Genomic DNA, 14138 nt, shown 5'->3' with positions numbered 1-14138 from the left:
CAGTCTGGGTGACAGAGTGAGACTCCAACTCAAAAAAAAAAAAAAGAAAAAAGAAAATCATTCAGCCTAACCTAACCCTTAACCCGAGACAAAAGAGGTCCAGGAAAGGAGGCCAAACAATCATTATTTCATTAGGAGAAAATAAAGACTTGAGAAGGTGATTTCAAAGAAGCAGAAAATCTCAGCTACGTCAGGAAAAGATTAAGCCCTGTTGCTTTCATATGCCTTTGAATTTCCCTTCTTTGCAGCAGTGACCCTGGCTTTATGAGGCACTTTTGAATGTTTTTATTCCTATCTTGTTTGGTATTATCAATAATTCATCTGAAAATATCCTGGCTGCTAGAAATATTTAGTTTACAAGCATTTATAGCCTCCTAAAGTCTGCATTTATGATTTACTGGAGTGATAACACTTGCTTGGGGATTTAAGTTCTGATTCTCAGAAAGAGATTAGTGGGGAAAGTGGAATTTGATGGTCAGAAATGTTCTAGAAATTTGGCTGGAATATGCCAGGCCTGCTGGGGACTGCTGGAGAGTTCTTAGACCTGTCTCAGCTGCCGCTCACACTGTGTCTCCCTTTCCAGGAGCTGGAGTCAGAGAAGACGTGTTTCTCATTTGGAGGGAAATGGAGGAAGCCTGCAGCACGCTGGCCCAGATCCAGAGGCTGGTGGCCGAGCCTCCCAAGTCCACTGTGGCCACAGTAGACTCTGGTTGGTGCTATTTATGGTCTTTATGGTCACTAGTGTCAGAGTCATAAATGTGACTAGTTGAGGACTGGGGCAGTTTGCATGTTTCTAATCAAGGAGAGCTCCATAGCCCAGCTGTGAGGAGGTGCTGAAGAGAGCTTCCAGTGCTGCCCTGGAGCAGGGTGTGTGTGTGTGTGTGTGTGTGTGTGTGTGTGTGTGTGTGTGTGTGTGTGTGTGTGTGTGTGTGTGTGACTTGTTAAAGAAGAACAGAGCTGGACACTAGTTAAAACTGTAAAAACAGATTCTTCAAAAACCATTGCAATAGGAGAAAATGGACCTCAGTATAAAACTGGGCTTGATTCTGAATACAACACGGATAAGTGGGGATACATAACCAAGGAGCAGGGTGGGGGTAAGTGGATGAAAAATTCCTGACAGGGGCATCAAGGGTATAGGAGGATTCTGGCTAAATCAACTTGACAGGATTTTTGCTGAAGACAGGCCAGTGTGATTAGACGTCACCTAGGTGATTGTGGGAATGAGGAACCTGATCAGATATTAAAGTGATCAGACACTGAGGGTGGGGGATTCTGGCTAAACTGACTTATCAGGATTTTTTGCTAAAATAAGGCATTACAAAGATGAACAAAAATTGTGACCTAATTGAGAAGAGGATTCAGAGGAGACTCTTTGCCAAGGTGCATGGACTCTACAGTGAAGAACAGCAGAAGGAGAACCAGTGATCAGATCAGCTCACCTTGACCCTTGCCTACAGACTAAATCACGTCCAAACTGTCTGTGGCAAGCAACCATCCGACTCACTGTCAGATTCCTACAGGAAAGGCGAAATCATTTTTCTTTGAGTATGACCTGGGACCTTGCTGCAGAAGGGAGCACAGGCTGGGGAAGGAGTAGGGAATATTCATCTGGAAGGGATAAGGTGAATGTCGGTCTGAGTTATTAAGATAAAAAATAAACCATTAAAATCCAGTTGACTTCTGGTCTTTAGCTTAGTGTTCTTTCATCTAATTTAGAATAGCCACTTAAAGTTTTGGAGTTCAGAAGACTAATTTGCTTTCTCTAAATAGTAATAACAACAGTGATGATGACCATTTAGTGAGCACTTACTGTCAGGTTCAGCCCTAAAGGCTGGGCTTATATTTAGCTCATTTAATCCTTATAACTCTGTAAGGGAGTTGCTGTTAGTATCTTCAATTGGCAGATGAGGAAACTGGGGTACATAGAGATTACAGGCCAAGGTAGAGCCTGGTTTTCAATCCAAAATGCAGAATAGAGGCTTTCTTGCCTAGTTGAACGTAAAAAAAAAGCAGCGATGATGTATTCATCTTAACATTGCTTTCTACTATTTAATTGCACCTATTTTATCCTGACAAAATAAAAGTGCTTCCCTAATGTTTGAAGTGCTCCTGACCCCCAACTTCACCATAGAAAGAAGCTCATTACATTTTTCTTAGTGAATGATGTTGACTACAAGTAGTGTTTCTCCCACCTTTTTTTTCTCTCTTCAACCAAGACATTTTTTTTGTAACATGAGTTTTAGAGTGAAAAAGACCTGGTTATAAAGCCCAACTCCATCAATAGATTAACTTGAGTTTATCTCTTTCAGACTTAGTTTATTCTTCTGAAAAATGATTATAATGATATCCACACTGAAGAACTATTGTAAAGATGTCAACTCACTCTTTTCTCTTTCATACTTAGGGAGTCAGTGTACTGATTCTCTTGCATGGATTCTAGAGTTAGTAGAGGATTTTCTTCTGTAAGCCACCAGTTTCCTTTAGGGCACACCTAGAAATAACAGTTATTTCTAAAAGCATATGCTTTACATGTTAGGCACTGTTCTAGGCTTTTCACAAGAATTAGCTAATCTTTACGCAATCTTATGAGACAGGCGTTGATACTACTGTTATCTTCATTTTGGCTTAAGTAACTTGCCCAAGGCCACACAGGTAGTGAGTGATAATGCCTGGATTCAAAACCCTAGCCATCAGTATAGATACTGATATCTACCTTTCACCTCCAGATGTTTCAATTTAATCTTTATGGGATGACATTGGAATATTTGAAAGCTCCCCAGGTGAGCCTAATGTGCGACTAATTTTGAAGCCACTGCCAGTATATAGTGTCTCCCGGGACTGCCTATACTGCAGAGGTACAGTGGGGAAGAAAGCAAGGAGACCAGACTGGCTGGGGACAGGAATGTGGTTGAAATGGGGACAGAGGCCTGTGCAGAGTGAGGGAGAGGTTTCGGCATGGGCAAGCTTGCCCTGTGTGACTTGATAGCTTCCTGATGATGGTGTCTTTTTTCCTGAGACTGAATGTTCTGACTTAGAATGGAGGCACTAGCAGCTGTGGTTGTGTTGCCAGGACCAGCTCTCTGGGGTTTCCTAAGGAGAGGCCTAATAGGCTTGTATGGAGGAGTTGTCCACTTGTAGTGACAACCATTTGAGAACCCAGAGGGTCTGTCATCCTGTGAGCATGAACATGAAGCAGGGGACCCAGGCTAAAGTAAGGCAAAGATAATGGGGATCCTGCTGCTAAGGTATTTATTTAGGGGAAGAGAGTGTATGGACTGGATTATGTTCCCTTCCAAATTCATAAGATGCAGCCCCACCCTTCCCATGTGACTGTATTTGGAAGTAGAGCTTTTAAGGAGGTAGTTAAGGTTAAATGAGGTCATAAGGATGGAGCCCCAATCTGATAAGATTGGTGTCTTTATAAGAAGAAAGAGAGACACCCTCTTTGTTCTCACAAGCACATAGAAGAAAGACAGTGTGGTAACACAGGGAGAAAGCAGCCATCTACAATCCAGGAAGAAAGGCTTCACCAGAAACCAATGCTGCCAGCACCTTCATTTTGAACTTCCAACTTCCAAAATTTTGAGAAAATAAATTTCTGTTGGTAACAGCCTGTGGTATTTTATTATGGCAGCCCAAGCAGAATAACCTAGGGAGTATTTCTGGTTGATGTTAGTTTTAAGGGTTAACAAAAGATTTTAGATGCTATTTCTAAAGGAAACAGATGACTTGTAGTTCTCAGAAACTGGACAATAATCTATCATTGTCCCTTTGTTTCAATCTACACACACACATACCAAAAGCTAAAAACCAAAATAACTCCAAGCAGAAATGTTCAAAGAATGTTTTAAATTTACAATATCTATTTAAAAAGGAAAATGTAACCAGGACCTTTCCTCCTTTGGATAGCCGTCTAAACTTTTATAACCTTGGTTTGGCCCAGGAGGCGCATGTAGAGTGTCTAACCTGCTCCTGTTCCCATCGAAAACCCAGGGTTACTGATACAAAGGTTGTGTCGGTCCAGGACCCTGCTTGGATTGCATCATGTGACGGTAGAAGCCATCTCCTCAAGTTGGCTGATCAAGCCTACAGGTCAGGAGAGAAGGTAGCTAGTTGGAGAGGAGAAAGCATATGTCAGAGGAGATCAGATGGGCTGCTGTTCCACATAGAGCCATCGGGTGAACCAGATAAAGTCTACCCTTCTTGGGCATATCCCCATGTGTCCCTTGAACTGAATGCATTGTTTCAGGGGTCAGCTGGCAAATATAACTATAGTGCCTGGAGGGCATTTTCTGGCAGGGATGATTCACCAGCCTGATATGTGGAATAAGAAGATGGTGTGGCTAGCTGTTCTGGACATTGGTAATTTTGACTTTTTATAATTACCAAGAGCAAGACATGAGAGTTTCCTGGAGGAAAAAAAAAACCTTTCAAAAATATATGAAACATTGGTTTTTAGAATATTGAACACTAGGCAAGAAGGCCAGAGATCCCTAAGATACATGGGAAAAAAAAGATGAGCCCTATATTTCTCTAGCTTATTGTCTTGAGAGAGTTTCCAGGCCATGGTGCACAGAGGAGGAAGCCAAAGAGAGCTCAGCAAATATTCTGAGTTTGGGAGACAGAATTGAGAGTCTGGAGAGACCAAGGCAGCTAGAATCTATAGCTAGAGATAGGTACATTGAGAGAGAAGTCCAGACATTTGCAGAAGGTCGGCCTTGAAAGTTCATTTGAATACTTATCAAGTCATGCATGTGAGAAAATAACCTGAATCTGGGAAAGGGCCATTAGAAAGAATTGGAAGAAAAGGGCTTGGAGTTCACAAAGGGCAAAGAATAGTGCCTGTGATAGATCTCTGAATATTATAAACTCTAAGTCTGTCCAAATTGTTGCAGAGTTCATAATTTTGTCCTTCTTTATGGCTGTATAATATTCCATCATATATATGTACTACATTTTAAAAAATCCAGTCCACTTTCAATGGACAGCACGATTGGTTCCATATTTTTGCTATTGTCAATAATGCTACAAAACCAGAATGAAAGCTTTATAATTCATTTGGCACTGGGTAGACTATTTGGTAAAGTCTTACCTCAGTAATGGAAGATAATTAACCTTAAACTGAGCATTGCTCTGGGCCCTCCAAAGAAATCAATAAGACAAGACATGAAAATAACAAACTATTTCTTGATAACATAACTATATCTCAGAACAAAGCTCAAGAAGATTTATAAGAATACAGAAATATCCAATACCTAATAAGGTAAAATTCACAATGATTGGCATTTAATCAAGGATTACCAGACATGAAAAGAAGCAGGAAAATGTGACCCTTAATAAGGAGAAAAATCAGCCTGGTACAGTGACTTGCACCTGTAGTCCCAGGCTGTGGCAGGAGAATCACTTGAGCCCAGGAGTTTGAGGCTGCAGTGTGCTGTGATTGAGCCACTACACCCAGTCTGGGTGACAGAGCAAGACTTCAGCTTTGTCTCTTAAAAAAATTTTGGGAGAAAAATAAATTGATTAAAACTGACTGAGAACTAACACAGACATTAGAATTGGCAGAAAATGTACTCAAAGTTATAACTGTATTCCATATGTTCAAAAAGTTAAGTGGAGACAGGAAAGATATTTAAAAAGACACATATTAAACTTTTGGAGATGAAAACCTTTAGAGAAGAAAATATCTTAGGTGAAAAACATGTTGAATTGGATAAATGTCAGATTAGACATTGTAGGAAAAAAGATTAGTGAACTTGAAGACAGCAATAGAAACTATCCAAAAACGAGACAAATGTAGAAAAAAAATTAAAAGAAAGAGCATCAGTGAGCTGTGGGACAACTATAAGTGGCCAAATATACATGTGGATAAAATTACCAAGGAAAAAAAAGAGAAGGGGAGAGTGGGACAGAAAAATATTTAATAAAAAGTTTCCAACTTTCATGAAAACTACAAACACAAACCCAGAAATCCAAGAAGGTCAAAGAATGCTAAGTACAAGAAAATGAGGAAAGCTACATCTGGAGACATCTTAATTTGCTTAAAAACAGTAATACAGAGGAAATCTTAAAAACAATCAGAGAAAAACAGATGTGGTTTTTTTTGTTTTGTTTTTTCTGTTTTTAATTTTTATTTTAAAGGTGTGGGGTACAATTCAGGGATAGGTATACAAATGGTCATTGTACAGGTAAAGTTTGGGCCTCACTTTGGTCCTCATTTCACCTGATTTGAGATCAGTTACCCTTATTGATGAAGTGTGCCCCCCCTCCCGGCAGTTTCCCACTACTTCCAACCCCTTTCTTATAGTATTATGATAATTGTTCAGTGTCCGCTTATGAGTGAGAATATGTGGTATTCAGTTATTTGTTTCTGTGATAGATCACTGAATATTATAGACTCTAAGTCCATCCAAGTTGTGGCAAAGTTCATAATTTTGTCCTTCTTTATAGCTGCATAATATTCCATCGTGTATACGTACCACATTTTTTTAATCCAGTGCACTTTCGATGGGCAGCACAGTTGGTTCCATATTTTTGCTATTGTGAATAATGCTGCAATAAACATGCAGGTGCAGGTATCTCTTTCATAGAGTGATTTGAGATCCTCTGGGTATATTCCCAGAAGAGAGATTGTGGGGTCATATGGGAGGTCGATTTCTAGATCTTTTAGAAATTGCCACACTGTTTTCTACAGAGATCGTACTAGTTTACATTTCCACCAACAGTATAGAAATGTTCTCTTTTCCCTGCATCCTTTCCAGCATCTGCTGTTTTTTGAGTTATTGATGATGGTCATCCTGACTGGAATTAGCTGGTATCTCAGTGTGGTTTTAATTTGCATTTCTTTGATGATTAGAGAGGCTGAGCATTTTTTCTTGTATCTGTTGGTTGCTCGTATGTCTTCTTTTCAGGAGTGTCTTTTCATATCTTTTGCCCACTTTTTAACAGGACTTTTTGTTTTTTTCTTTTCAGCACATTTGAGTTTCTTGTGGATCCTAGATGTTAGGCCTTTGTCAGATATACAATTGGCAAATATTTTTTACCATTCTGTGGGCTGTCTCCCTGCCCTCTTAATGGTTTCTTTGGCTTTGCAGAAGCTTTTCAATTTGATGAGGTCCCACTTGTCTATCTTATCGCATGGGAATTTGGAGTTTTAATCAGGAATTGGTTGCCAGTTCCAATTTCCATAAGGGTGTCTCCTGTATTTTCTAAGGTTCTTATAGTTTGAGGTTTTACATTTAGGTCTTTGATCCAGTTAGAGTTGATGTTTGTGTATGGTGATAAGTAGGGGTGTTGTTTTAATATTCTGCATGTGGTCAGCCAATTTTCCCAGCACCATTTACTGAATAGGTTCTCCTCTCCCCAGTGATTGTTAATGGAGGCTTTGTTGAAGATAAGTTGGTTGAGAACTTGAGGTTTTGCTTCTGGAATATCTATATTGTTCCATTGATCTGTATGCCTATTCTTGTACCAATACCAGGCTGTTTTGATTATTGTAGCTCTAGAATAAAGTTTGAAGTCTGGAAGTGTGATACCTCCCACTCTGTTTCTTTTGCTAAGGATTGTTTTGACTATTCGTGGTCATTTATATTTTCTTATGAATTTCTGTATTGTTGTTTCCAGGTCTGAGAAGAGTAATGCTGGTAATTTAATGGGTATTGCAGAAAATCTACAGATTGCCTTGGGTAGGATGGACGTCTTAACAATGTTAAGATTATTCTAATCCATGAGCATGGAATATTTTTCCATTTTTTTGCTCAAAGAAATCATCTTTGATTTCTTTGAGCAAAAAAAAAGATATGTTATATACAAAGGAACAAAGACAAAGATGACAGATTTCTCTTTCAAATAAAAAGATAGTGAAACAGTGTCTTTTCTTTAAGAACCTTAAACTTTCAACCTAAGACTTTATTTGGAAAAAATATCTTTCAAAAACAAAGGCAAAATAAAAACATTTCAGACATAAAAACGCTAAAGGAGTTTATCATTAGTACATATATGTGAAGTGACATATTACTTGAAGTTAGACCATGATAAATTGAAGGTGTGTGTAACTTAAACCTAAAACTAAAATAAAACAAGCCAACAAAGAAAATAAAATGAAATTTAAAATACTCAATCCAAAAGTTATCAGAAAAAAAGAGAGAATAAAGAACAGATAGAGTCAATAGAAAACAAATAGCAAGATGAAAAACATAAACCTAACCATATATACGTCAAAACGTATCGATTTGTACATTTTAAATGTGCATGGGTTATTATATGTAATTATACCTCAATGCAGCTGTTGATAAAATGAAAGAGGAAGGCATGGGTTAGTCCTGAGGTGCAGAGCTGTTCAGAGATGTTGGTGTTGATATTGTGTGTGTGTGTGTGTGTGAGAGAGAGAGAGGGAGAGAGAGAGAGAGAGAGAGAAGAACGACTTTCAAATAAGAAGGTGGCTTTTTTCACAAAACATTAAATAATTTGTTCCAAGTTAGGAAAGCTTTACCCTGCTTTGGGTGATGCTGCTACTCAAAATATTTCTGGAACACTTTATTTGGAATAACCTTCACAGCCATTTTGTGACCCACTAAAAATAATTAGCCTAATCATGTTGTGTAGTTATGCTTTAATCATGAACAGAGATAGTCCCAAGGATTACCATCTGAGACTCAACATTTGACTTGGAATACGTGTTTATTTCAACCTATTAAACTCAATGTCAAAAGACAAGGAAGTGGCCAGAACCTCAGTCAAGCTCTGTAGGCAGTTCCACCAATAACTCTAAGGAAGTTTTGAGCACACGATTTTTGAACAAATGAAAAGGCGAATGATGTTTATTTTCATTGGCAGTGTATTAAATAATTGGCAAGGTTTCTTTGCAGTCCTGGGTGATGATGGTGACGTACATAGAATGTTGGAATTAGAAAGATACTAAACCCGGCTCTGCCTACTCTTGCTATGCAATGGTGGGTAAGATAGTCATTATCTGGGTGTCAGTTTCCTTGTTTACAAAATGTGGATGATAATGATAATACTTAGCCCACGTGACTATTATGAAAATTAAATGAGAAAATACATGTAAAATATTTAGAACTGTGCTGGCACAGAGTTAGAATGTAATGATAGCTTAAAACAAGGCTAATCCACTTGTTTATTATTTCATTTATTTGGTGTTTACGATATGTAGCTCTGTGCTATATGTTGAGCCTAATGATGAATAAAACAGACATGAAACAGGCCCTCATAAAGCAAGACCTACAAGGACCTTTTCTTGCTCAGTGAAGGTACAAAGTTCAGATGAATGCAAAAGTATAATCACTGTCTGGGGTATTATGGTTAAAGAAAAGTGGAAGCTCTTGAACTATTCTCTAGAGTCAAGGACAAGCTTCTTGAGGGAATGACTTTGGAGTTGATATCTGAGGACTGAGGAAGTAGGCTAATGAGGTGAAGGGATGGGAGGAAGTAGGGGTAATGTATGCTGAGCAGAATTACAGCATATGCAAAAGCCCTGAGGCAAGGAGGAGCTTGGCACTTTAGAATAGCTGAAAAAGATGGGTGTGGCTGGAACTCAGAGTTCAGTGATAAGTCTGGAGAGGTGGGCAGGGATTTGATTGTGCTGCCTCTAGAGGCCACAATATAGGTGTCAGCCCTCAATTTCATAGCAATGGTCAGCCACTAGAGGGATTTAATCAGGGAAATGATAGGATCAGATTTGCATTTAGAAAAAAAAACACAAACACTAGCCACTGTGGTGGGAAGTAAGTTGGAGAGGAGGGAACAAACAAGGATGAGGGAAGTGAGTAGAGATAGTATAGAGATGGGGTATCTTGGGCTAGGGTGGTAGCATGTGAAGAAGTTGATAAATAGGCAGATATCAGGGAGGGTTCAGTTGTTGAATTGATAGGACGGGGGGGGGCGGTGATAGAGATGGAGGTGTCAAAAATAAGCTTTGTGGGCACGGTGGCTCATGTCTGTAATCCCAGCATTTTGGGAGGCCGAGACGAGTGGATTGTTTGAGCCTAGGAGTTTGAGACTAGCCTGGGTAACATAGTAAAACCTCGTTTCTTAAAAAAAATTATTATCTAGGCATGGTTGCGCCTGTAGTCCCAGCTACTTGAGATGCTGAGGTGGAAGGATCTCCTGAGTCCAGGAGATCAAAGCTGCCATAAGCTGTGGTCATTGTGATCTTGCCACTGCACTCAGCCTGGGCAACAGAGTGAGGCTATGACTCCTCCCCCCCCAAAGAAAGCAGGCTTCTAGGTGGATACAGTACCATTCACCAAGCTGAGAGAATGCTGGAGGAGACCTGCGTTTGGAGACAACATGATGACTTTTGTTCGGACCTATTAAGACTAAAGTATCATTGAGACATCCAACAGGAGACAATTGGCTACGCAGGTCTGGCCTTCAGATCGCTGTGATCAATATACTGCTGGAGTGAAGTGAACATTCTTGGTATAAAGATAAAAATGGGCATATCAAGTGGAAATCTCATGTTTCTGAATCTTTGACTACAAGTTCTTTAAATTCTGATAGCCACAGAGAAAAGCATATCATGGAGTTTTTTGTTCTGTACTAGCAGTAGATGATTAATCAGTATACTAGATGAAGACTATTTTACCAACATGATAACTTGTGGTTTGAGAGCAGAACAAGCTGATTTTCAGGGCACTTGTACATGTTTGCCTTCTTAAGAATGCCTTCTCCTTTTGCTCAAATAGAACTGAAGAAGAGATGAGGCAGAGCACAGCTGGTTTCTTATGCAACCAGAAGCAAATGACACAATTGTCAAAGTGTTCACACTTCAGGCAAGGCAAGGTATAAAATAATGTTTCTTCCCAGAACTCACATTTTCTCCAACATTCCTTTATACTTTTAAAGCTTTCTGTATAACCAAGAGAACATTGGCAAGGCCGATTAATAAGCCACAAGTGAAAATGCTAGAAAGAACCAAGACTATGTTTACTCAAATATGTATTTTCTCATGGATAGTGAGTTCTGTGTCTCAGAAAAAAAACACACATGGCGTCTGAACACCACAACTAATACTCTGAGTTGTAATGCTCCCACAACTCAGAATTGATGCTCAAAAATTTTCCCCAAAATGTGAGAGAAGATTTGGTTGATTAGAATTTTGTAGAAGTGACGCATTTAATTTAGGAAAGATATTGGAATGTAATACAAGAATGATGAAATGTCAAAGTTAAAAAGTGACTGTGGAAAAGCACAGCTAATTCATTGAGTAATTATATTCAGTATATTTGAACCCTTTAATTATAAAAAGACTAAACATACCTGGGTAAAAATAACAGAGTTAAGGACCTTCAAAAATTTTTTCCTCCATGAAAACAATAAAGACTATGAAAACCAACATTTTCAGAACTCTAGAAATTAACCAAAGGTGTACAGCAATCTGGGCAGTATTTATTAAGATTCAGTGACTGAATCTCTGTAAGTACAGTAAGCTTGTGGCATTTTAACTTGCCCTATTCACATTCCCCCTCTTCAACTCCTTACTAATCCTAAAAACAGCTTGCAGTAGTAGTGGAAACCTGCAGCCTGGCAGCCACTGGAGGGGGCAAAATGGAGTTGGAGTTCCTTCAAAGTGTCATTTCCAGAGAATTCTCATTATTTGACTAGTCTGATCATTCTCTGGGAGACCTCACTTGCAAAGTTGTCTATATTTGACCTAGCTCAGAGCTTCTCTAGTGTGAAAAGCCTTTTCCCTGGGAATAATTTCAAAAACAATGAGAGGTGATTGTTTAATTTTGTGGCTGCCTGAGGTTGTGGATAATAGTCAGGACAGACAATAGATAAACTGAAAAGCTTACCAGGGAAAGCTGAAAAAAATGATGTACATTGGCATTTGAAAAGTTTTGATATATTCCTGAGAATCTAGAAGGCTGTGCACATGCATAGAGCTATGAGCTTGGCTGGGCTGTGCATATGCCAGAAAGTTTTAAGAAGGTCCTAAGCCATCATCTTGGGATGATCTTGAAGCTCTGGACAAGCAGGAAGTGAAAGCTGAGACAGAGTTGTAAACTGCTACAGCATTGAAAGTGTGGTCCAATACACACACCACTCCTTGGCAAAGGGCAATTCAAAGCATTTAACAAAATCTCTGTTTAGTTATTAGCTGATCACTGAATTAAATGAACACAGACTCTAGTGGCCACACAAACAAAGAATACAGATTTTTTAGACTTCAGAAGTCACTAAACAAATTATAACAAACAGAACCACAATAAACCCTGGGGAGGTGAGAGACTGATTTCCAGAGTTGCTACGTTTTATTACTTGAAGTGTCTAGTTGTCAACAAAAATTTATGAGACAAGCAAAGAAACAAAAACATATGACCCATACATAGGAAAAAAAGCAAAAGCAATCAATAGAAACTGTCCCTCAGAAAGCCCAGACATTGACTTTACTAGATGAAGATGTTAAATAAGCTATTTTAAATATGTCAAAGAATTAAAGGAAACTATGTCTCAAGAATCAAGGGATAAAATATAAGAACAACGTCTCTCCAGACAGAGAGAGAGAGAGAGAGAGAGAGAGAGAGAGAGAGAGAGAGAGAGAGAGAGAGAGAGAGAGAAAAGAGGGGGAAATTAAGAACCAAAGTGAAATTCTGGAGTTGAAAAAAAAAACGGAGTACAAAAATTGAAATGAAAGACTCACTAGAGAAGTTCAACACTAGCTTTGAGAAAACAGAAGAACAAACCAATGAACTTTTAGGTAGGTCAACTGAGATTTCCTAGTCTAAAGAAAAGAATGCAAACAACAACAACAAAAATAAACAGCGCATCGGGGGCCTATGGAATACCATAAAACCTATCAACAGTGGGAGTCCCAAAAGGATAGGGGAGAAAGAAAGTAGCAGAAATAATAATTGAACAAATAATGACTGGAAACTTTCCACATCTGTGGAAAATGTTAATTTATCCATCCCAGAAGCTCAAGGGATTCCAAGTAGGACAAACTCAAAAGATATCCACACCTAGGCAAATCATAATCAAGCTGTTGAAAGCCAACAACAAAAACACTTTTGAAAGCAACAGGAGAGAAGTGATTTATCATCTAAAAGGGACACTCAGTAAGATTGACAAACTGATTTTGTGTCAGAAACTAAGGAGACCAGAAAGCAGTGGAATGTAACTGTCAAAGAAAAAGACTGTCAATCAGGAACACTGTATCCACCAAAGCCATTATATAAAAAGGGAGAAATTAATATAAACAAATCCCAAGAAAATGTATTTCTAGTAAACCTTCCATACAAGAAATACTGAAGAAAGTCCTTCAGGATAAAATTTTAAAAATTAAAGAATAACCTGAATCCAAATGAAGAAATAAAGAACACCAATAAAGATAACTATGTGGGTAAATGTAAAAGATAGTATAAATGTATTTTTTTGTTTGTAACTCTTTTTTCACCTGATTTAAAAGAGAAGTCTATGAAGCAATAATTTATATCTTTGCTGGTGGGAACACAAATATAAGGATATAATTTATATCAGAATAACAGCACAATGGAGCAAGGCGGAAATGGAGCTATCTAGATTTAATATTTCTGTATACTATTGAAATTAAGTTGCTATTAATCTGAACTATATTTTGATAAATTAAGATTTTAATTATAGTCTCCAAGACAGCCACTAAGAAATAGTAAAATAAATGTCAAGTACATTAAATTGAAATACAAGAAAATATCTATTTAATGCAAAAGAAGGCAATAATAGAGGAATAGAGGAATAACAAAATATGACATGTAGGAAACAAATAAAAAATGGCAGACATAAATTCTACCACATCATGTATTATATTAAATGTAAATGAATTGACTGGGCACAGTGGCATGCACCTGTACTTTCAACGACTTGGGAAGCTGAGACAGGGGGATTGCTTTAGGTCAGGAGTTTGAGGCTACAGTACACTTGTGAATAGCTACTGCACTCCAGCCTGGGCAACATAGCAAGGCTTTATCACAAAAAAAAAAGTGTAAATATATTAAACGTTTCAATTGAATGGAAAAGATAAGCAAATGAAAAAAGAAAACCCATGATTCAACTATAGGCTGTCTACAAGAGACATGTTTTAGATGAAAGTAAAGGATGGAAAAAAGATACACCATGTAAACAGTAACAAAAAGAGA

The 14138-nt window shown here is 38.3% G+C and overlaps 1 protein-coding gene across 1 annotated transcript in view; it reads left to right on the top strand.

Moving 5' to 3' along the window:
* VWA3B (von Willebrand factor A domain containing 3B) overlaps positions 1-14138 on the top strand; it is a 195941-nt gene that overhangs the window by 43121 nt on the left and 138682 nt on the right. The window contains 1 exon segment of the mRNA XM_021716551.1: positions 584-709. Coding sequence (XP_021572226.1) covers positions 584-709 — 126 coding nt within the window.

Source organism: Carlito syrichta, unplaced genomic scaffold (genome assembly GCF_000164805.1).
Source record: "Carlito syrichta isolate Samal-C Ts95f unplaced genomic scaffold, Tarsius_syrichta-2.0.1 Scaffold308837, whole genome shotgun sequence".
NCBI lineage: Eukaryota > Metazoa > Chordata > Mammalia > Primates > Tarsiidae > Carlito > Carlito syrichta.
The sequence above is the reverse complement of the archived record's forward strand: the minus strand, read 5'-3'. Positions and strand labels throughout refer to the sequence as shown.